At 40.1% G+C, this 25,217-nt stretch overlaps 1 protein-coding gene across 1 annotated transcript in view; it reads right to left on the bottom strand.

The window, feature by feature from the left end:
• Window positions 1–426: 426 nt before the first annotated feature.
• Window positions 427–25,217, bottom strand: part of HGFAC (HGF activator) — a 41,584-nt gene continuing 16,793 nt past the window's right edge. Inside the window, exons 7-14 of the mRNA XM_026034169.1 lie at window positions 24,455–24,565; window positions 12,870–13,044; window positions 10,579–10,664; window positions 9,429–9,669; window positions 7,222–7,361; window positions 4,678–4,818; window positions 3,938–4,086; window positions 427–1,465 (exon numbers count right to left, since the gene is read on the bottom strand). Coding sequence (XP_025889954.1) covers window positions 1,292–1,465; window positions 3,938–4,086; window positions 4,678–4,818; window positions 7,222–7,361; window positions 9,429–9,669; window positions 10,579–10,664; window positions 12,870–13,044; window positions 24,455–24,565 — 1,217 coding nt within the window. The 3' untranslated portion in view covers window positions 427–1,291. The remainder of the gene's footprint in view (window positions 1,466–3,937; window positions 4,087–4,677; window positions 4,819–7,221; window positions 7,362–9,428; window positions 9,670–10,578; window positions 10,665–12,869; window positions 13,045–24,454; window positions 24,566–25,217) is intronic.

The raw sequence follows: 25,217 nt of genomic DNA, 5'->3' as shown, positions 1-25,217 counted from the left end.
AAGCCTAAGCGGCTCCTTCCTGCCGAGCGGGCACATCTGCCACGAGGAGCTTCAGTCCCTTCTCTTACAGGGTGSCCCTCCTTTCACGGTGCGAACGGAGCCACCTCGCAGTGCAAACGGCCAAGGAGACAGGCCCAAAGGACCACTCCTCATGCTGGCCTGGCATCCAGCCCCAGCTGACCCTGGAACTTTGTGTGGCACTTACATGACCCTGGGCACTCCTAGCTGAAATACACTCCTAGGAGGAGTTTTTCAGACACTTTCCTGCACAGAGGAGTCTGGATTCTTTTCGCTAGCACTCAACCTATTGAAGAACCTACAGAGAGATTCACATATCAACTGTAATCATATACAACAGAAACTCCAAGAAACAGACCACAAACATTTTCATTAACCAGTTTACATCATTTATGTAGATTAACACTGTTAAATCTTTGTCCGCACACAAATTCAGTTTTTGGTTATTTTTCCTTAACAGAGTTTCTCTGGGCTACCAAAATAATTCACCACAAAGAAGAAGCCCATGAAGATCCTGCTGGCACTATCAAACAAAAGGCTCCTCTGAGTCTGCAGTCATCTCTGCAGACAATCAAAGAGCAATTTCTGCAGTAAACTTGCTCTTGGGAGGTGTTACATTAACCGTGCTGGAAAAYTGCAGACCAGATCCAGCAGAGCCCTGAAGCACAGCATCCTAATTTTGTGTCAGTGGAACATAAAAATGTGCTAACATGTTTTGTTGAACCAAAGCCTAAATCCTCTGTTTTTTCTTTTCCCCCAGAATTGGCTTGCTGCCGTGAGCTGGGGAGCAGCTTGATCTGCATCACTCCATTGGTGTCGCTCAGCATGAACATTGAGGGATCRCTTCCAAGGGGAAGAGAATTTCATTCTGGCAATTCCTCTTTTTTATTTTATTTCCTGAAACTTGGCTAAGACTATGAGGACAATGTTGTTATGGCCTGGCTATGAGGTCTGGTATCTTCATAAGAAACTGGCCGAAAACACTCAAATAACTCATTCTATGTAGCCCACCAGGCAGAGATCAATCAGTGTGGCTTTGGTACCACGAGGCCACATAAAGACAGGCTCATAKATGTAGCTATCCACAGCCCCACAATTCTAGACCAGAGAGAGTGACATCAGCTGCATTAGGCCTACTTTTAAGGATAAGTTTTGAAAATTCAAAGAATTACTATGACAGTTTTCATATTATTTTACAATAAAATATTAATGCCAGCTTAGCGAAACTGGAAGACTCCTGCGTGTTGCTTGCAGTGGCAGCTCGCTGAAGGGCTCAGCTTGCGCTTTTGCGGGGGGCTATCCGCTCATTAATCCAGTTTACGTAGTTGGTCACTCGTGTGTATACTCCAGGTCTGTTGACTCTGCCACAGCCATCTCCCCAGCTGATAACTCCATACAGGTAAGAAATTTCATTTTCCTCACAAGCCAGAGGTCCACCCGAATCTCCCTGTGTTAAAAAGAAGGGAAGATTATCTAATCTGAGAGAAAATAATTGGAAAAAGATCAGCTAGGCAAAGTCCCAAGGGAAGACTCACTGGAAAAGTCTTCTGTTTCTTTTACAATGTGAATTCTAATTCAGAAAACTTACCTTCTTCTAGCCATGCATTAAATAGAATTACAGACGTGATTAAAAAAACATTAAATTATAGTGATTTCTAACAGTCAAGCTTACTAGTGTTTGCATATTCATTTTTAAAATTTCATATGCCAACTTTCTCAAGTATGATAGGGATATTTTTTTATTCCACAATCAACAGAAGTATCAAAGTACCAGATTTTACCAAATATACTTTTGAAACACTCTTAGACTCAGRTGCCTACTGAAGGGCATGGATTCACCCAGTTTCAATGGGAGTAAGCCAGTCTTTAAACTGTCATATGGATGGGCTGCCTAGAGCAGAGAATATTCAGAATAGTTGCTCAGTGCATTGAAACCCTCTGAGACCATGAAGGTGTTCAGGGAGCTGTTGCATACACACATGTACTTCTGTGTAACTGTGATATTGCAGTTTGATGTGGTCTACGCTCAATTTTGTATGTGATGCTACTGAACATTTAGAAGGACATTGAAAGCATAAACCAAGGATAAGACCATACTAATTTTTTCTGACACATCACAGCAAGTACGAATTTGCAAACTGCAGTCATTCTGAGAAGACATTAATTTTTTTTTCTTCCTCTTAGACTAATGTTTTATTGAAATGGAAGTATTAGAAATGAAAACACGGCTTAGTAAGCAGCACTGGTAAAAGGAGCCACCCTTCTAATTGCTTGAAATAAAGAACTTTGTATTTTCCCATTTAAAAAAACATTCCTTTGAGAGCAAAACAGGAGGAAAAATTGTGTTGTCCCTATAGCAGGAGGTTTCTGAGATACATGAGAGACATCATAAGCAATCTTGTCTCTGAGATTAATTTACTTCTCAGGACCTTATTACTCCACAACTCAGAAGTACCACTGAATTGCAATTTCTTTATTAATTCACTGATTTTAAAAAATTCTTACCAAGAAAAATCTTTAAAAATRATCAGGTAGAACACATTGACTACTTGGTATCTACTGGTTTGAAATATTTGTATACATAACACATGGTTTATAGATTAATCTCCTGAGCACTCATCAAGAAAATTCAAAGGTCAGCTGCATTTGCTGTGGCATGAAGAGGTCTACACTCTGCCTATTTAGACCACAGTGCACGTCTGCTGCCAAGAAAAAAAAAAAAAAAAGGAAATTTGATTCACCTAATAATGACTAATAATGGTTTCAGGTCATGAGCACTGCATTACAGCAACATCTATGATGCTAAATTAGTGTTTCTCAGATTTTGCAGTTTCTTTAAACCACTTGTACAGCTGCTCTCTCCCCCCTTCCCTCCTTCCTCACCCTCTTTCTCTCTCCTTCCTTTCTTGAGAAACAACAAACTGTTTCTTCAGGATAGGGAGCCATACAGCAATATAGGAACCAGCTGTAATACTGAATACTTGTATTACTCGCTGGCAAAGCAGTGAAGACTGAGCAAGCGAGGCAGTTTCCAGTTCTTTAGCTGAYACAAGCACTTGCAGCCAGGAGCTGCAATCAGCTCTTGCCCTGGCCTGCAGACCCTTAGCCAGTGCTATCTGCTTCCATTTCCTTCCTGACCCCTTTCTTGGGACACCTGGGATAGCTGTGGGGGTTCCAGCACATAGCACACATCATATTCTTTACTTAATCTCCCTGCCAAGGATTAGGTAAGTGTTGGCAGTTCCCCAAATTATTGCTAAAGGAGTGCAACTCTCCTCCAGCAACACCAACTACAGAGACAATTGAAGGTTTATCCAAGTAACAGCCTAATCCTTAGTTTCAAGAGCCTCACTGAGAGCYGGAGCATGACACAACTGCAGAAGAGATGCCAAGCAGTAAGAAGAGGCTGTTCCATGAAGGGTGGGAGTCGTGAAATGCAGTTTCCAACAGACCAATATGCCACCCTGTTAAAACCACTATAATATCCCCAGCGCCTTCCTCCTCCGAACCCCCTGTTGCTCCACACCTCCCACCCAGGTATCCTTATTTCCAGGCAGGCAGCAGCTCCGGGTGCCGGCTCCGCGCGCTGCCAGCTGGCCCCCGAGCGGTGCTGTCACGTTGCAATCTCCAGGCACCCGCACGGGCAACGCGCCTCCCGTGCAGAGCTGCTTCTACACAGCTAGGAGGAATATCACGTCTTGGAGGGCTTGGACCTTCTCTGGAACTTAGTTGACACCAAGCGGGTTAAAAAATAACAGTAGAAGCAAATGCTGCTGTCGCATCTATTTCATTTCTTTAGGAAACAGGGCTAAAGAGTTAGATATCACTGTAATGCCAAAAGGCAGTACTGTAACACTGCAACAAACCTTATGATAATATACATATGAGTYAACTGCAGGCAGCGAATTTACAGCATTACCTGGCAAGCATCAGTCTTGCTATCGAAGTATCCAGCACAGAACATATTCTCATTGATTTCTGTTCCATAAACCTCAGGGCTTCTGCATTTTTCCTCAGAAATAATTGGTATCAGAGTTTCTTGCAGGATATGTGAATAACCAGATATATCTTTAAAAAATTTCCAGAGAAGGGTAAAAAAAAAAAAAAAAAAAAAAGGATGGGTGAGAAACAGTATTTCTTTTCACCTTTCTTGAGCTTGACGTTGCACTGCTTAACCCGAGGTCTAACTGCCCTCCTCCAAAAGATGTTTCCAGAGTTTCCCGCCTGGTGAAGGTAAAGATTCCCCCTGTCATAGTTTTTTGTTTAAGTAGATTGTGGTTGGCTTGTGCTCACTGATATCCACCCTGAGAAGCCAGGGCTAGGACTCACTACTGGTACCTACAACTAAGCTACTTACTGTGGGCTCCCCTCACACTCCACCGAGACCTAATGGGCTGACAACTCATCTCATCCTAAAATGGATGCAAACATTTGGTTAAATGAACCACGCTCCAAGTTTCAATGAGAATTAAGGTTATCTTCAGAATGACRGTTTCAGATATAAATATGGTAAGCATCTAAAGGCAGGTGAAATGAATCCCAACGAAGGTCTCTTCGAAGTATTTTCTGCAACTGTAAATTGTATAGCATATTCTTGAGCATAATGTGTTATTTAGCATCATTTGTTTCCCCCCAACACTGACTCTGTCATTAACTCACTCTCGTGCTTGTGTCCCCATCCGGAAATCTGACATTTGTGCTGCTCAGGGAAAACGGTGCTACTTTCTGGTAAGCAGATGGGCTGGACAAACTGGGACTTGACGGCACAACGTTGGCCATTCTTCTTCAGCTTAATCAAAACTGCAGAACAGAAAATATAAGAGAAATAAAGAGACTATTCTTTTTTTTTTTTCAAATGGGATTGGCAGCAATGGGTCTCAGATACAACTTTAATTATCCCCTAAGCTTCTCTTAATTAAGATATTTCAGTCAAAGACAGACAGACTCATTTCAACAGCACCTGATTTCACAGTAAATTGAAGGCTGAAACATTCAGCTCCTCCACTTGTGGGAATATTTGTTTTATGCTGCAGTCGCTGAGTAGATTTTSCTTCACTGCCTTTGTGGAGAAGGGAGAAGAGAGAGAATATGTATGCCTCCTCCTACCTTCAAGTTAAGTAACAGTGACAAATCCACAGCTTCAGCTCAAATCAGAGAGATGTGTAAATGTTCACTGTTTCTGGAAGTCTGGCCACATGCCTAATTCCAGTTTGATTTTAAAAAAATAATTACCRAAAGAGCTGATGTAATTCAAACTCCTTGTTATCACTGAGTTCAGCAAAATTGAAGTTAATAATGAAAAAAAAAAAAAGGAATGAAAAATTAGGATATTTCAAAACCAAGCTTCTAGAAATGACAGAGATCATGGAAATGACAGAGATGATCAATGACAGACATGCTACTTCCATAATCTTTCTTCTGTGCTTGGAGGACTAAAGCCAGCCAAACCCGCAGAATCTCTGGCCCAGCCCTGAYTGGTCAAGGGATTATTTGAAACATTTTGGTAGAGCTCTGCATGTCTCAAGAGATGATTTCAGCAAGTTGGTTCCTTSTAGGAGATGCAGCACTTACCCTGAACCTGTACATGTGCCCACTGCACCTCCCTGCACTGGGGAAGGATGGGCCAGTGGTCAGGCAAGCTCGTGAGGAGGGAGCTGCGTATAGTCTAATAAGTGTGTGTTATATAGAGCTACACAGCATCATGAGCTTGCCCTGAAAGGGGACATCAGAAGCAGCAGAAACACTTGTCCTCTGTAGAGAACTGCTTGTATTTGGTTGAAGAGCAAATGAAGGGACTTTGTGTTTGGGGTAACAAGGGCAGTAGTCTGATTTGTACACACACCCTGTTCAGAGGTGGCCCAGCTGAGGTAACACCAAGTCCATCAGCCTTGGTATCACGGCTTTCAGAAGCTGGAGGTTTTCTGAGCACAGCTGTGTGGACAGCAAGAGATGCTGCTGCACAGGCTCACTTCTCTGCTGACAAGATCTGCTGCGTACGTGTAAACAGCATCTCGCAAAGTGAGGAGCCCACGCAAGGTGCACTGCAGCACCCAACAGCTTGCTCTTCCTCACCTCCTCTCCCTTCCTCGCCAGTTCTGCCCCCTTCCTCTTTACTTCCCAGCAAACACTCATGCGGTGGCTGGTTTCCCTTCGCAAAGAAGTTTCAGCTCCAAGCAAATCTTCTGTTGCATTGGATGTCACTGCCAGGGCAGCGTGTGCCTCCTTATTTTTCTTTTCCTTCAGATTTCTGCCTGTGATCAGAGCATTAGTTTCAAATGGAACACGTCTTAGGGTCTCCCCCTTCAATAAGCCCACACTTGGGCACTGCACATCTGTGAGACGGGCCAGAATTCAGAGCAATTAAAAGAGCCAGGGAATCTCAAAGCGCCAGCTTTGATTTACAGCAGGATAGTTCAGAGCAGAGTAACACCTCAAATCACGTTCAATTCATGCTATTCCAACATACCTCCCACAAATGCAGCATCTGAAGGATTTTTGCTATATAGTTGGAAATATTCACCATCCAAGAGAAAAAGACAGTATGTTCCTGACCTAAGATATCCCCGATGCCAGGCTATTAAATACTCCCAAAGGCAGAGTGCTCACACGATACCCCGGGGAGACAAGCCAGCTTCCCTAAGAGCAGATCAGGAAAAACAAAGTGGGTTTCTCTTCTATAGTCATTCTGACTATGCTGTAAGGTCAATCAGAAGGGCATTTAACTTCTGACTGATAAGAAGCTGATTTTTAAATCTCTCTCTTCAGTACAGAAAAAAAAAGAAGATTCTTAGTAACATAGCTTTTTGGAGCAGATGGGGCTATTATATTCATCTAGTCAGATCCTCTATACAATACAGACAATAGCATTTTACTGAGAAATTCCTGCATCAAGCCCACGGTTTTTGGTTCAGTTGAAAAAGACGCCCAATCCCACAAAGGCTTAAAGTGATGATGAATCTGCCATACATCTAGGTAAATTGCTCCAATGGCTAATTACCATAATTATTTAAAATTTGCAATTTATTTCTCATCTGAATTTGTCTAGCTATCAGATGCTGCTGTAATTCTGGTGGAACTAAGAAGCCTCTGCTATCAAAAGCCTCTCCTAATGTCTCCATTTTTTTTCCTGAACAGAAACAGAACAACTGAAATAAATTAAGTCGACTAAACAGGATATAGTATTGTAAGAACAAAAATACTCACCAATATCATGGTCAGTAGGGCTGAACACAGAATACTCAGGATGTAAGACGTATTTCTCTATTTCAAATGTTTGCGTTACATCAGTCGTTTTATTAAATATATGCTGACCCAGAACTACTCTAATAGTGGATTTTGGTGGACTATAATACAAAAGAAAGAACAAGCAATTCTGTGATGAACAGGACAAATACAATCCTTGTTTAATTGCTGCAGCCCTAAGACTTATAACAACCTCATCTCCCCACCACATCATTATATTACCCTCTAAAAATACAATGACCTGTCTCCTAGGCTGCCTACCTACTACTAACCAAGAAAAAAATAGTAGTTTTATAAGGAGGCCTAGACTCTGTGGGTCCCGATCAACCTAACTGAAGGCTGCTGCTTCTTGGTAGAAAGAAACAACCCAAATATCCTCTGCCAAGCTGCCCGCAGAGCAAGTGCTGTAGGGGCTGTAAGCGCCTCTTAGACCAGGAACTTATTTACCTATTTTGACCAGGCTTTGCCAATACATATAAAAATTAAGGAAGACGAGAGACCTAAAACTAGCCAGTGGTGGATTTGTCTAGGAAAACGGGATTTTAAAGATACTACCGTCATGGTCAAGATTTTAGAATCTGGGAAACTAACAACTCAGGAACATCTGCACAGCATCCACCTAGTGGTGCCAGCTCTCTGGTGCTGCAATTAAATTCATCTGTGTTACATCTGCTGTCTAGCATCACAAAGAGTTTGGTAGAGAAAGGTCTCAGCAGCACGCTAATCTGGTGGGGAAAAAAAACACATTCAGAGGAGATTCTGGTATTTTTTTCTTTCTTTCTTGTATTTTTTTCAGCCATTTTTTCATCGTTTTTTCAATTGTTGATGATTTACTTTAAAAAAGACCACCGAACTGTTATATCCACTATCCCAGGATGGAAAGCTAATAGGAACCAGTAGAAGAGCTAGGAAGAAAGGCAAATTTGGGGAAAATCAGGAAGTTTGGAAAAGCAGCTTTGAAAACTATTTGGGGCCTGTAAACCCAAGTGGAAGGTTGCCTCCCAGAACAGAGCTTAGAATAGTAAAGCGTTAAAGCATAGGTAAAAGCATTGCTCTGCTCTACGAAGTGATGGTGAATCACTGAGGAAAACGGAGAGGAAAAACTAAGGAGGGGTTCCAAAAAGGGAAGAAAACAAAAAGTTAGTTGCACAGGTATCTATTGTCGCCTAGCGGAAAGAGTTGAAACTGTGGCTAACGCAGAGGTACTACCCGAGCGAGCGGCAGAATGCAGATTATAGCACAGCAATTAGGGAAAATCTGTATGCACGAAACCACCAGCTGTAAGTGGGTGGAAATGTCCTGAATAGCTGCCAAAGTTAGTAGCTATTTCACAACATTTGAACAACAAATGCATTGTGGCTCGAGCTGCGAATGCCTGAGCACAGCATTCACTGGGGTATTATTAGTTCTAGCAGCTATCCGGGTATGTAGCCCGGCATGAGGTTTTCTGTTTCTCTTGGCTTCTTTACAGTGCAAAGGAACAATGGGTATGAAATGATGTAATATATTTTTTTCCCATCAAAATGATCAAACTGAAATCAGGAAAAGTGGAGAAAAAGAAATATTTGGAATAAAATAAGAGCATCCTACAGTTGGTGTTTTCTCCAGTGTCCTACAGCTTGGAGAGAAAAAAAAAATCTCACTAAGAACTTAGTCTCCAAAATCCTGCTGAAATTCAGCAGGGGCTCAAATCTTCCAGTTGGCACTTGGAAAAACCCAGGCCACTCTATTTCTGTTAACCAGCAGTAATTTATTGTCTGTAATAAATCACTGTTTGGCTGCTTCAGCCTTTCTGAACAAAACACTGCAAGGAGAGGAGGCCTCTGGCAGCTCTGTTCTACCTCAGGGCAGGCATGAACATGTCAGGTAACTGCACCTCCCACCCCACCACAGACACTGGTGTGTACCCAGCCCTCCTTAGGCCCAGCACTACCTCATTCCTTTAATCAGATCACTTAACTTCACCAAGGATCCTTAAGGAACAAGTTAAAAGCTAGTAGGAGAACAGGTCTCCAGGGCATTGGTTGGTTTATGAATTTTGGCACTCATGTTGCCAGTAACTGCTTTGAAACATAATTTCTTCTTCCCTTTTGTCACAATTCAGGTTTGTTGTGATTTAAAAGCAGTTTGTGACTGTAAAGAGGGGACCTGCTAATGGGGGAGTTTACCTGTTAGCAAAGCAATGTGCTGCTGACACCACCCAGCAAGTCTGAATAAGGCTTCCACCACAGAAACTGTCTCCAATGTATATAGCTGCTGTCCAGGGATGAGATCCAGGCAAAGATGAAGATCCCCCAACAATCCTGGGTCTCACAAAACTTCTTTTTTTGTGTCTTCTCCCACATGGTCTTCTAACAACTGCAAAATTTTCCACATTATCTGGAGCTGGTGGCCTCCTTTCCCTGCTTGCTGAAATATAAAAGGATATGGTATCAAACAGAAAAAAAAAATCTCAGAGATTTTTAAGGACTGGAGCTTCCATAGGAGTCTTTAAAACAAAGACTTATTAAATTGTCATTAAATGTTTACATGCAACTGTGTATCACTCAGGAGAGCTGCAAGATTGAAATCTATGTGTCGTCCAAACACTTTGGCTACATGTATATTTGTATAAATTAAATGTGCAAGGGAATATAAAATCAGGCACTGTTTCATTTACCAGAACAGATATAACCTTTATTGGTGATGGAGACACAATGCACAAAACAGCACATCTTCATTTTCACATGCTGGGCTGAGCTTTACCATTCTGATGTCAAGAATGAATATGACTGACTTAATGTCATCACTCATGTATTTAAAATATAAATGTGAAATAAAAGGACTGACTTTTCAGATTACAACTCCAAAGGCGTGCTTTAACAACAGCTAAATATCCATCTAGGCAAAGAGCAGACTTCTTGAGCTTTTGGAGTCAGAATTCTTTATGCCACATGTCATCAGGATCCATCCCTCTCACAGAGGTCCATTCCCTTCTCTGAGCCTGCTTCTCTGAGTAAGAGCAGCTTGTATCAAAACATCATTAATTTCTGAAGTTTACATGTTCTGGCAGAAATTCTGGTAATATTGGGATGATTTTGGTCACTGAACTGTAACGGGTAGTGTGACACTGCTGTACAGGAGAAAAAAAATCGTGTTTTGTCATGACACCAGAAACGCAGAAGCAGTTTGCTTTTGTCTTTTGATTTACTGCAAACAGCAAAACACTAAACATACTGAGGGCCAAGGAATATTCAAAATTCCACAGTGCAAACTTGTTGTAGTATTAGTAAATCTTCATTAATTCATAACATGGATTTTAAGAAGATGTTTACGTACCACAAGATGGAACATTACAATATTCCCAAGACAAACTGTTGTCTTTCATGATGTAACACCACGGTTTCTCATCCTCATCTGGATTTCTGATTAATTCAAGGGGAGAATGAATTACAAGCGTTAACCACAATGTCGTTCCCCACTTCCCAGATGTTTTCTGTGATTTCTCTTGAACTGTGCAGAGGGCCAACGGGGTGGCCAAGCACTGAGCCATCTGAACCTGACCTAAAGAAGCTCCCCTACATGGGTAAGTAGTCTTTCAATAGGGTTACTCATGCTTAGACATAAGCTGGTTAAGCATTTGGTCAGAGGCCAGATTTCTAAGGTTCTTCAGAACCCAAAATGCAGACACATGACTCAATACCAATTTTCTTACAAGTATTTGGATGCATGGGAATGTTCACATGGTTCAGCTGCAGCCCACACTGAAGTATTTAGCAGATTTCAAATCAGCTATTTTCAGGACTAAATATCATGGGGGAGATTCCTTTTTTAGATGATTTTTTAAAATGAGGAAATTCCAACAAGGTAAATTCATTAAAAAATGAATACATAAGAGGAATAACTAGCAAAAAAAAAAAAAAATTGAGATGCTCGGGCTTCATGTTCCCTGGACAATCTGTGGAAGTACAAGACTACCTCCAGAAAATATTACATATAGCATTTTAAGGAGAAAAAAAGATCAATTTAATTCTTCGTTACTTTTGTGCAAAATGGGTCTTTTCCACTATCTTTTTCTATAGGATAGCAAAACTCTCTTTACTGGTGCTGCAAGGTAGGTAATGAGAAATCTGCCCATTTTACTAACTCAAGAATTCAGGGAAACTTTGAAGACCCAGAAGGATCTTAAATATGACCAAAAAAAACAGACAAGGTAATTCAGGGCTCCAGATAAACAGTAATTCTACTTTCAGTTGGAAGCAGTATCTGTTATTTTAAGGTTTTTTTTTTCCCTTTTCAATCTGATTGCTATTCAGAAAAAGATTAAAGCAATTTCACATTTTGTGAACTGAAGCAGCAAAACAGGTTGAGTCATCTTCCACCAACAATGTTTCTAAATTAGACTATTTGAAGAAGGAGATCTCTGCTGGATTATATAGTATAGCAGAGAGCGCCCCAGAAAGTGACAAAAGTGAGAAGTTTTTTTTTCTCAACTCTACAGAATATGGTAACATCAGCTCCAACATTTAATTCTTTGCATTTCAAATCTGCAAGGGAATATTGTGCAAACTGAGGGGATTAGGATTTATCAGAGCACTAAATATGGGCCCCATAAATTGCCATGCTCTACAGGGTTACTATGAAACTCATAGTTAAGCGCTTGAGTCAGGCACAAGCATTGGAAACTAAGCCAGTCTGGATTTAGAGAGGATATAGGAACTGTTCATTAGCTTGTTTTAGATCACAAAGAAGAGGAGCTTCTTTGAGCATTCATGCCTTTTACCACCAGACAAATTAGGAAGTGCACTATAATCTGATTTTCCTGAAATACTAGTTTGCCTTCCACATACACACAAAATACAGTTCAGCTCGTAAGTTATGGAGAAGCATCTAAACCTTGCCTTTTCCAACATTTGTTCATCTCCAGAATTTACTCTAAATGGAAACATTTCCTTTATTTATGGATATCCATTGATATTATGAGGCCCCCAGAGACTGGGGGAGCATAAAATGAGAGGAAAAAGTGTACATACCACCTTTTCATTATAATTGTGCAGAAAGCTTGAGTAAAAATGTAATCTCTCATCTGTGCAGATCCATCAAGATCAAAAGACTGTGAAATTGTATTTTGCAAGAATTTAGCTTTGGCAGAAATCCGAGAAAGAAATTTGATGTCCCATTTTGACATTATGTAAGTAAAGTGTTTTGATTTCTCATTCTGAAACAACTTTTCACTTTCAAAATAGTTTTCTTTTCCTTCCTATTGCATAGTTCGCAACTTAAGAATTTGAAATAAAAAATTAACCATTTCAGTCCAGGTAGTTTCATTCCCCTTGTGAATATACAGTGATGAACAGTTTCAAAATATTTGAGGTATGGTGCCATTTGGAAAAAAAAAATGGGGAAATGATGACCAGCCTTCTCTTGGCAGACCCAGCTTTTGATCCAGCCTATCTACCCAGTACAGTCTTTCCACATATACATTCCTTGTGTCAAGCTGCTAAGTCTGACTTTTCTAAGAGAACACTTGCTTGGATACTGGTGGCCCTCCTTCCTGCCAAAGTTGCTGCTCCCTCAATACATCCACCTCTCAGCTGACAAAACACAGGACAAACAAGAACTTTCCTCACCTGCAGTAAGAGAAAGGTCCCAGGCCTAACAGAATTGCTTTTTCAACACTGTTGACGTGAAACTCTTGGTAAAGTAAATCTGAATTCCAGGGCAAGCATCTGTGTCCAGAAATTGTCGTCTTCACAGTACCTCTGTATTCGGTACCATTGCCAAGGTAGCAACGATGGCTGGGAACTGGCAAGACAGAGCACACTGGTTAACTTCAATAAATACTTCTTTCTTGTCTGCGGCCCCCAAAAGGAGCCCATGGGCCCAATCTATAGTGCCTTTTACTTTCCACAGGTAAGGAAAGCAAACGAGAACTTAAAAAAAGTGTAGTAAAAACAGTAGTTTTTGAATAGCGAGTTAGCCTCATTTCACGCATGCACAAATAACTATTTAACATGCAATACAGAGGAGAATTCAACCTAAAGTTTTTACTGTGTACGGAAGATTTAGTCAGCAATCTGCAGCAAAGTCAGCAATATGGTTGGGATTCATCTAGACTGATTTTAGGCACTTACAACTCAGCTCAATACTGGAGATTCCCTTCTCAGTCAGTTAGGAGAAAGAGGCATTTCTAGAGCAAAACTAGCTCTAGCCTGTTTTAGGCCACTATTTAAAGATGAGATGAATCTTACCATGTACTCTTGACTATGTTGAACAGGTTCTTCATTGACGATAAAGGAAATTAAAGTCAAGCCACTCACAGAGAGATGACTAAGGTATAAAATAGCCAAAATAATGCTGCCCTGCCAGCAAATGCTTTAAAAGCCTAATTTGGGAAAAAGACTTTTTTAATAGCCTAAAACAAACCTGTACACATGTGTATGTGTGCATACATACATAAATATATATATACACACACACATTGACACACACAAATATATGTAGGTTCACATTTACACACATACACATTTCAAACACTGATTTCACAAAAGTTAAGCTAGGCAGTTGAATACCCTTATTCAAAACCTGTTTCTTTATTACCTGTACACAGAGTATTTCTTCAGCTAGATCTCACACATATTTATTGTATGACCCATATATTTAGCTGCCAAGATCTATCAACATCACATAGCAGCATTATGGCTGGAAAGCATATGGGGATGCATTTGTGTACGAATAGCTATCCGGAGCAGAAAGCCTATCCTCAAAACACAGCTCAGACTACCCCAAAGGAAACACAAAACCAGCTAATGTACGAAGAGGATTAATGGTGAGCAAGCCCCAGAGGGTTTCTTATCCCAGCCATGTCGGTGTGACTTATCCATGACATCTGTAAGACTGATGCAATGTTCCTTTAAGCACATAAACATGCTTAAATATATAACACCATAATGCTGCTTGGCTGTTGAGAAACAAACTGTGAGCATGAGCTGTCACAACCCCCAGCGTGGACAGCTATTGCCAAAGATCTGTTTATTTTGACAGAATAAGGTGACATGGGAAATGGGGCATGTAACCAGCACTGAACAAGTGAATTGCAGCAATAAACCATGGAGGGTGATTATCCATCCCAGTAATCAGTGCAGCAACAGATCTCCAAATTACAAGCAAGGACATGGCATAAATTTGGGAGCTGGATGTCAGGGACACTGGTGCAGGACTTTAATGTGAGCTAGCAGACAAATAGCTGGCCAAATTGTCTTTCTCACTTGGCTTGGCAGACGCCTCTGAGATGGTGCGACAGCATCTCCTGACCCTTTAAGTCAAGTTCCTTTTATTTCAATAAGCATGAACATAATATTAAAAACAAGCAGAGATTTTTAGCAGCCATTATCTTAATAGAGCACACTGAAAAGAGCTGCCTTCCATTTCCATCTCTAGTAATAGCAACCATTTCTTGGCAACACTGCCATTTATCTTCTGGGCAAGTTGCAAGTTAGGAGGCTCCATTTGCCTGTCATGGAAATACCATCATCATGCTGTATGCTAAATTCTTTCATTTATCCAGGGAAATGCCAGGTGCTATTTTTATTTGTACTGTATTTATTACATTACAAAATGATTTAGCGTTGCCTACATTGGAGAGGATGAAACAAGGCTCTGTTTCGATGCAGGATCAGGGCCATGTTCTGCAACACCAATGACTTGGACATCTCGCAGATGGTGTTTACAAGTTGTGCTCAACCTTGTCAGCCTTAAAATCCAATGTATCTCTGTTTCTGCAAGTTTGCCAGTCAGTGCTGCAGCTGCCAGGAGATTATAACTGCAAATTTTTGGCCCTTTTCTAAATCATCCCTCATATTCTCCTCCTGTAATGAAGAAGTTTGGCTGATGCACTGAGCTTGCTGAGAACAACAGGAATAGTCTCACACAGTTCTTTGTTTTTGGTTTTCTAAGGAGTGTTTTGGGAATAGAGCAACTTCATCTCAGAACTTGTGGAGAAACACACCAGCTCAGTCAGTCATTAGCAGCTCTCCATCGGTCTCATGTTCACTCCAGCAACCCTCACCTTGAGGGATGAGCTTGAGAGCTTGCAGAAGCACTCCTGGATCCACAGCACACCTCATTAAAGGGCACCTCATTATGTATTTAAGGCTATGAAAAAGGATACCCACAGTCTAATACATATCCTCATCTGTAACTGAGGACAAATGGTTTCTAAAAAAACCTCTGGAATTTTTGCAGTTTCATAGCCTTTTTACTTCTAATAGTCTTCTTTTTATTTTCATCTGTTGAAGTACCAAAAAACCTCCTTTTCCCTCTTTGCCAGAAGTGGTGTGTAGGTGGTCTGCTTTCAGCAGTTCTAATGGATTGCTCTGACTGGGAATTGTTTTTTCTGAAGTCTTTATAGCTTCAACAGCTTCTAATAACTCCAAAACATATTTATTTTCTTATGCAAAAGCAAGTGATGGAAGGAAGAACATGCCTACTCTTCTCACCCATTCACTTCCCGTTGGTGCCGCTGCTCAATGGTAGAGTAGAAATGGTCTAAAATTTCAGAGGGAGTTTTGGTTTCACAAAAATCTAGCTGCAAGTTACTCTGAAGATCTATGTCAATATCTTCTTTTTAAATTAAAAAAAAAAAAAAAAAAGAAAATGTGGAACTAGAAATAATTCTATGTTTTTGGGGTTTTTTTTGAAATTTCCAGAGGCTTAAATAGCTGACAGCAAATATCTTCATTGTACTGTGATGGCACATTTTGACAGAACATCACACAAAGTTTTTGTGTTGATTTTTCAGTAAAAAGCACTTCCAGACCTTAAGTCAGATTAAAAGTGAATTTAAATAAAAGTTATCCAACCAGTTCTAATTGCTGACTTCCCAAAAACATTTGACAAGATCTTTCTACCGCCAGATTGTGTGTCAAGTTCTGTAGTTATATACTTGAATATTTTTATGAATAACTTCTGGATTTTTCTGTAGAAAGCCATGCATCTTTGCTTTGTTTTGTTTTGCCTTCCCTCAAACATCCAATCAACCATTTTGCTAATGTTTGTGAGCTTCGAGTGTGGGGTTTTTTTTTCCAGTTACAAATATCATATATTCTGTTTCACGCTGTTAATAGAAATGTTTGTGGGTTATTTCTGTGTTTGTTTGTTTCTCTGCTGGTGCTAATTCTGAGGCAGGACAGTTTCAAGAAACCTTTGCATTCATACACAATACCTTGTGTTATCCCTGACCAAGTTGTGATGCTTTTATTAAACACCATGTTAGCTTACTTTCTAGACTGTATTGGAAGAGGATAAGAATAAAAGTTCTCTCCTCAGAGCTGCCCTTGTACGAGATCTTCTCCAGTGTCTTAATTACCGGTTGTCCAGGTGAGAAAGCTCTTTAGAAAGTCATTAAACTAGAGTCTTGGTGTAACTGGGTGGGTCACAGGAAGCTGCAAGCTCAACTAACCACTCATCTGAGCTGCTGATGAGCGTGTGATGGAAAAGGAGGCTCCAGTATTTCCCGAGACTGCTCCTACAGGCATCTTGCTTCATTGTGTGAAGCATTCAACCCTCTCAGGTGTTGTGAGTGCAGCAAGACATTGACGTTCCTGTGTGAGATGCAAAAACCACCATGCTTGCTGAGAGCCTTGGAAACATTTGCATTTACCTAGCACTGCTCTTAATCATCTCCTCAAAGGAAAATTGGATTTACCTTCAGAATAAACTCAATAATCTTAGAATTTGTTTGCAATATATATAATGTGTGTGTGTGTATATGTATATATGTGCGTGTGTATATATATATGTATGTATATAAATATATTTTTTAGTATTTATATTTGGGCTTATGATTTACTACAACAGCAAATAATGAATGTAATTAATTTCTAACAAATAACTAATTCATGTTATGTGCTGCTTTCCAGTTTGTTGAAAAGCAATAAAACCTCCAGTCTGACAACACCTAACATTGAAATAAATCCTCACTGGAACTGTAGCTTGGTTATGAAACACAAGCAATCTGTCTGAGCCAAAAACAATGCAGAAATACTAGGAAAAAAATTTGGCATCCCTTTGTAGTGAATTAAATGTAATAGAAACTCAACATGCAAATCAAGAATGGCTTTAGTCCTGGGAAAACAAAGTGATTTGTAAAGCATAAAAGACCTTTTTAAATTGCATCATAACTCCAGGAGATTTCACACTCCATTCATCACAGCAGGACTTATTAATGTACTCCTACCAAGTATCTTCCTATCATTGCACTTGCAAACACTTTTAAGATCAACTGAGCAGAAATTGAAGAGCTGTGTTTGCCATAAAAGCTACTGCTCAAATTTACTTTCTTCTTTCTCAGTAAGCCAAAACATTTCTCTTAAAGTTTTCAGTCCAGAAATCTATAAACTCTACTGGCATTCTATTATAGCTTAGAAGAGCAATATCCTAGATAACAAGAAGGACTGGTTCTTTTTTTCCATTTTATTTTTCTAGTGACAATCTTGAATTCTACCACAATAGTTACGATTTATGGGGCAATCAAATAATCCAGATATATAGACTGAAAAGGAGCAACACCTTCAGGAAACAGATTGTCAATATGTAGGCAAAAGAAATCCTAGCAGAAACAAACAAGATCCCAGTGCTATGATCTCGACAGGGAAACTACCACTTGCATAGTTTACCTCATGAGATTTTCCAAAGTATGAGTGCCTTATTTGCATTCAAAGGTGCCATTCTTTAAATATACCTGTAGGTCTTTGTGTTTGGATCTTAAGAGCACGGCTCCAAGAAAAGGTCAATTTTGTAGGCTGAAGCAATCCAATGTGAGCCAGAAAAACAGGACGAGGTGAGCTGCAAGCCTGTGAGCTGCCGCAGCACAAGACTACCACATCTCCCTTATAACCACCTCCCTAATGAACAATTATACAGCTAAACAGATTTTACGGGCTAAAAGATGTCAATCACCTCCCATTGCAGGAAAAGGCATATCCTCTATTAAAACTAATTAAAAAATGACTGAAACCCCTGTCATATTTCTTAAACAAAGCCAGAATTACAAAGCTAAAACTACAGTCATGGCCAAGGACCATATGGCTGCCAATCCAAGGACCTTATGCTAGGAATAAGGACTGAGCAGCTGCTACTCGTCCTGAAATGAAACATAATTCAGAAAAAAAAGAACAACCAACACATCATACTAGCTTACACTGGGATTACAGCAAAAAGAAAAAAAAAAAAAAAAAAAGATGATCTAAAAAGGCTGTGCTGTATTTAACCACAGAAATACCCGGGGAACAAGAAAAAAAAATTAAGAGGGACCTGGGCATCGTGGTGGATGACAAGATGACCATGAGGCAGCAGTGTGCCCCGGTGGCCAAGAAAGCCAGTGGGATCCTGGGGTGCATTAAGAAGAGCATCTCCAGCAGGTCAAGGGAAGCTCTACACAGCCCTGGTGAGGCCACATCTGGAGACTGTGTCCAGTTCTGGGCTCCCCAGTACAAGAGGGATGTGGAGCTGCTGGAGAGAGTCCGGCGCAGGGCTACCAGGATGATCAGGGGCCTGGAACATCTGCCCTGTGAGCAAAGGCTGAGAGAGCTGGGCCTGTTCAGCCTGGAGAAGAGGAGGCTGAGGGGGGACCTGATCAGTGTGTATAAATACCTCAAGGGAGGCAGTGAGGAGTAGAGGGCCGGCCTATTTTCAGTGCTGGCCAGCGACAGGACTAGAGGAAACGGCCACAAGCTGAGGCACCAAAAGGTCCACAGGAACTTATGAAAACACTTCTTGACAGTGAGGGTGACACAGCACTGGAACAGGCTGCCCAGAGAGGTTGTGAAGTCTCCTTCTTTAAGACCTTTAAAACCCACTTGGAAGCAGCTCTGTGCCACATGCTCTAGGTGACCCTGCGTGAGCAGGAAGGTTGGACTAGATGACCTCTGAGGTCCCTTCCAACCTTAAGCATTCTATGATTCTATGGTTCTATTTTTATTACCAATCCCAATGCTCCATACATGCAAACAGCACAAAATATCCTAACCACACAAATCATCTTCAATTATTATTAGTAGACCTACTTACCCAGGAGATAAGTAATGGGAAACCAGCTGGTTGAATTTATTGCTTTTAGCCAACTCACCTTGTTATTATACTTCACCCTATTAATCTTTTTTATTTGCTCAGATGCTGGAAAGTACAAAATTAAACATGAAATTGAAGGCATTCTAATAGATTATAAAATATATAACGTTAGTAAACATAAACCAAAAAGTTAAGACTCACAAACTTCTTACAGATTCAGAAGAGAAAGAATTAAACCCTTTCCTCCTGCCCCTGAAATGGATTTCCTTTACTAAACTACCTTCTTAGGCAGAAGACTGCAAACACGCTATTTCAGTAATGCATATAAATGCAAAGAAGGTGGGTTCCCTGTCTTTTTTGGTCTGCTTTTATTACATCAAACTCCTCCAGTTTTACCCTCAAATATGTGGCCAAGGCATTTATTTTCCTGCATGTAATTACATATTCATCAATTTTCTCATCTTTTCTAAAAATCCTCAACCTACTTCTGAAATAAAACAACACTCATCTCCTTATATAACCATACATCTTCCATATTTAGCACCCCAACCTATCCTTTTTTCAGAGCTATGTTATCCCTCTAATCCCATCACCCATAGCCTAACTAGCAAACACGTGAAAGCATGAAGGTTTTTCAAAAATATCCCCAACAACTTTATGAACAAAACACTAGTAAAAAAACCATTACTCTTACCTAAACCTTACTGCAAAAAAACCCCTCTTACCTAAACCTTACTCCAAAGAGACCTCAAAACACATAATCTCCTGTGCCATCCCCCCAGTATTCTCAAGCCAACAACCCACAACCATAGTGACACAAACCCAGATTTTCCTATGCTCATTTTCTACCTCGTAATTTAAGCATAAAAAACACTGAAAAATACCCTCAACTCATCAATCCCAACAATTTTCTTTACCCATCTACCTTCACTTAATAAATCGTTCCTCAAGAAAATACCCCGAGCAGCTGTCAAATCCATTTTAAGAGCTCCCAAACCCCCAATTAGCAATCAAGAGCATTGTACCACCCTATGTATAATATAAATCTCCAGAACAAAAGCCAAGCAAGTGGCTAAACTCCTCTCAGTTACCCACACATAATTACCAGCTATTCTTTCAATCAACAGTAACACAACAAAATTATGAATATAGACTATATGTTTCAGGAAAAGGCTTGGCAAAAGCTTGGCAACTAAAGAAACAGAATCAATAAATCCCACTAACAAACCCCTCAGTAAATCAAGAATAAAGCTAAAAACAAAAAATGAGACCTCCAAAACAATTAGCATCCCACATCTAAAAACAATACCAAAGCAAAAACTCTACAGGAAGGAGAGAAAGGATCAAAAGAAATTGCTATTAAGTGAGAAATAAAGCATCATACCTGCTAGATTCCTGTTGCATTCTAACTGAAGTCTGCAGTTTTAACACAGTAGTGATTTTGTAACCACAGAAACCTAAAGGCACTAACTAAACAACAACAACAAATCTACCACCTCTTTAGCATCTGCAAAAAACATAAGTGACTAACCTGCATCTTCTGGGCAAGTGACACCACCACTTTCTTTTGTTTGTCTTCTTCTACATTCAGCAACTGTTCTACCATGGCTCCTACCTCTACAAAGAACCTAAAGTATCAGTGTGATTTTACAATCTCTTATTTGTAACTCTGACAGACAGTTACCACATTTTATGAAGTGAAACTTTGCCAAAAAAATAAAAAGAGAAGTTCACAATCCACTTTTAACTGACTTCTCATCCAGGACCACACCAGCGTGGAGGGTAGGATCATCAGCCTCTCATATTTCATATCTATCACTTCTTCCTCGTGTGTATCACGTGTGGCTGGGAAAGGCCCTTTGGAAACACTGTCACTACAAATAATGTTAGATAATAATAATAAAATAATGTTAACAAAATTGTTAGATAACAAATTGCATTTGTTAGATAACTCATTTCAGGTTTTCCACTTAGACTCTGGATTCAGAGCTCCCTCATCAAGAGCTGTGTCTCAAAAGTTGCTCTTCACACAAAATATGATTTCTTTCTGAAAATGTACAAGTGCATATTTAAGTGCAATTATCATGAATTAAACAATTAAAAATGGATCACTGAATAACATTGAACGACATCTGTTTTGGGAGGTTTCTTTCATATCCAATTCAGTATCTACCCAATCTAGTATCTAATTCTAATGTCTAGTATGTAATTTCCTTTAGATTTCTGCTTCACTGAAATCTTTTGCATAAACTGTATTAGAATATTTTTGAGATCACAGTTCTTACTGCAGGCTTCTTCTTTAAGATCTAGAAAATAATGCCTTACTGTGAGGAATAGAAATAGAGACAGAATCTTTTGCATATAGATCGTCTTTGTTACTTGTATTTACTGCATTGTACTTGTCACCTTCTGTATTTTTTTAAGGTAGCTCATAGCTTTCCAATTGTGCAGACATAGGAAGAAGAGCTTGGTGCTAGTGGTTGTTTGCAAGAGAATTGGAAGAGTGGGGAAGAGATTTTCAGCATTGACTGCAACTCAGTGGTCTGAAAGAGACAGCGAATGGACAGAGAGAGACCTACAAAATCACAGAAGTTATGATTAAGTTCAGTTATTCACAGTACAAAGTGGGGGAAAAATGGTATGGCTTTGAAGTAACAGTAGGAAATGTTGCTTCTCATCATGGTTTTCTAAATGCTGGAACTTCTTGAAATAAGAAACTGTGAAAGGCAAAAGCATAAACAAGTGCTAAAGAGTTCAGACAAATTAGTGGAAAAACAGGCATACATTCATGAACTCAGATGGCCCAGCCGACACTGAGAAAATCCTCAAACAAGGGGGAGCATTTCTCAGGACATTTTCCTGCTACTTCCGTGACTCCTTGGTCATCCTCTACTTTGTCCATTTTGGAACCTCAATAGAAATGAGACTTTTGATCTAACCCAGGATTGCACTTCATCTATTAATACTTGTGAATGTGATGGTTAAAAAAAATAAAAGCCATTATTCTAATCAAAACTTATGAAGAGTGGCTATTCTTTGCAAATGTCGGGCAAAAAACACCACTGTGACCCCAGATACATCACAGCCCAGCAACATTGTGGGGTTTACTAAATTGATTACATTGATTGCTTTTCTTCTTTTCTTTTGGAAGAGAAGAAAATTTTGGATCACAACTTGGGCTTACAGTTGAATCTCTAAATAATTTAGAATAAATTGTTTTTTAGAGATCCTGTAACATTCCTTGAATCAAGGAAATACCCATTGGCCATTGGGATTTAAGAGTAAGCTCAAAACTCGGTCCTGTTAAGCAAGGAAAACTGTACAAGATTGCAAAAAGCAAAACAGAGGAGAAAGCCAGCTGTGCTCACAGCATCAAATTGAAGGGTCGAAGCATAAATTAATCCAACATATAGTTAAAAATCAATTCCACATACTGTGAGATTGCAAAACCCCTGGTGCTTTCATCAGAACGCCGTTGCTTTTGTCTGATGTTACTATCAGGTCAGCAGACCCCAGCACTAATTTATTTGCTTGAATTTATAATGACTAAGTCCTGGCAAAGACTTTTTCGTTTTTAAACTTGTTTGCAAGGCCCTGACAGATAAACACACTCTTTCAGCTCCCTGTTTTGTGTGTGGGAGTCAGGCAGCCAAATGCAGATGGATTGTAAGCATCTAAAGCCATTTGTTTAGCAAACCAAATGCTTGCTTTATTATTTGCAAGTAATCGAAGAGCACCTGCTTATTTCTTGTTCAGAGCTAGTGAGACAGAAACCAGCATTAGAGCTGTAACAGTGTCAGCTTGATATTTAGAAGCCAGGCCATGCTCTGAGGAGGTTGAATGGACAATTTTGGGCACAGGACATGGATAACTAAATATGAATTTGAAAAGGGGCTTCAGCTGAAGATGAGCAGTGCAGGGTTGTTCCCAGCTTCCAGGTTGCACCTATGTGATACAGATGCAGCCCTCACCCAAACCCATGCAATGGCCTTGGCAAAGCATATGACAAGTGTCAATGCATGTAGCTAAAGGACAAAGAAGCAGAGCTGCAATGTCCTTCCTGCCTGGAGGCCAAGAACCTGTGAGAGTCACAGGCCCATTGCCCAGGGCAAGGGCAATAGCTGTTGGGGGCCAGTCTTTCAGTTGCTCATTCATCTTTGTTCACTACATCATTTTTAAATACCAAAGTAACAACAAAAACAACAAAGTCCCAATTAATACACTAGTGTGCATTAGTTTTTCTTTCTTTTTTAACTCAGGCACTCATTCAGGTCTGACTATGCAGCTCTTGGAAGTCTTGCCCTTGATTTTGATGGGACTTACACCAAACCCTGGGGTTTCACTTAGCCAGAGAGCTGACAGGATCACCGACTGATTTGACCTATTACAATTTATGCACAACATAGCCTCGATGCAACTTGAAGACACATGTAAGCCTTAAAAGCAGATTCAACCCCTCCAGTGAGAAACATTCAATTTTCCATTGGAAAGGTGCATCAAAACCAAGGCAGTCCCGAACAGGAGGCAACACAGGACTATCAAGGAAGACCATAAGACAGATTTCTCTTCCCCAAACTAATAGTGCAAATCAAGATGTTTAGCCAAGCTGTACTGAGCTAAATGTGTTGTTAATTTAAGATACAGGATAATCAAAGCAGTGCTGCCCTTTTACCTTTGTCTGCTGTTCACAACAACCTGGGGCTACCAGACAGAACCAGCTGCTGCACATTTTGTCAGAATGCAAATCCTTGCCTCATGAGGGGACAAGCATAGGATGCATGAATCTGACAAAACAGTTGTGCTAGAAGATGACCCTGGGACTCTTTTCCTGCAAAACTGAAGCATGTGCTCAGGTTTATGGGTATGAGCAAATGGAATTTTTTTTGTGTGTGGTTAATTTTCCATAAAATAAAGAACATGAGCAAATATTTGTAGAATCACATTCTTGTGGAAGAAGAATACACTATGTTTGGCACTAGAGGAATGCACTAAATAGTGTGAGTCTCATTCTGCATAACTCCCCAGCTCAGTTATTCCATGAAATATCTGCAAGGGCAGAATAAAACACAGAGGCTGCAAAACACCAGCTTCACACACATGTGAAAAGACCAGATTGCCCCCTTCCCCAGCAGCTTGTTCTACTTACCAATATTGCAGTACTTCCCTACAAATTCTCCTTTGCAGTCACAGACTATTTTCCTATTGAAGGTGATCATTTTACATTCGCCACCATTCAGGCAAGGATCTTGAGCACAACCTACAAGCAGAAACTAAGATCAAACAAGAGATACAGACTATATAAGAAAAAAGAAAGTCTGTTTAACTTATTTTAGTATGCCTCCCCTGTGCATGTATATTTTGGGGAATGTTTTCCCTTTTTATTCATCTCAGTTGATAAAAATTGATAGAAATTGAAGACAAAAAAGTCATGCTGATTTATACGCACTGAGGTCTGGCTCACTGATTTTGCTTTTATTGGGTAATGTCAGCATAGCTATTAAAAATATTACCAATGCATAGAAGACAAAATTGGGGTGGTGATTATTATTGCCAGTGGTGGTGAAATTAGTATTTCTTTCCGTATGGAGGGCTCTGCCAATTCCATGTCTGGCCCTAGGCTGCATTAAAGTTCACAATAGGTTATCTAGGAAGGAGTTTGGTCAAGCAGTTAGAACCTATGACTGGGAATCATAAAGGAAATATTAAGTTATAGTGATTTTTCCAATTCTCCCACAAACTCGCGGAGTCCCAGAAAGCCAGGCCTCCTCCATGCTTCATTTTCCAGATCTGTAAAGTGGGAATTAAAGCCATTACCAATTTGAAAGGGCTTTTATGCAGCTTAGGCAGTACTGCAAGCTGTTTGGGCAGGTCAAAAGTCCTAATTAGCTGTCAGCAGAGCCCGACTCTAT

This window comes from Nothoprocta perdicaria, unplaced genomic scaffold (assembly GCF_003342845.1).
Source record: "Nothoprocta perdicaria isolate Ctin4 unplaced genomic scaffold, notPer1 scaffold_14, whole genome shotgun sequence".
Taxonomy (NCBI): Eukaryota; Metazoa; Chordata; class Aves; order Tinamiformes; family Tinamidae; genus Nothoprocta; species Nothoprocta perdicaria.
Note: the sequence above shows the minus strand (reverse complement) of the source record. Positions and strands in the feature narration are given on the sequence as shown.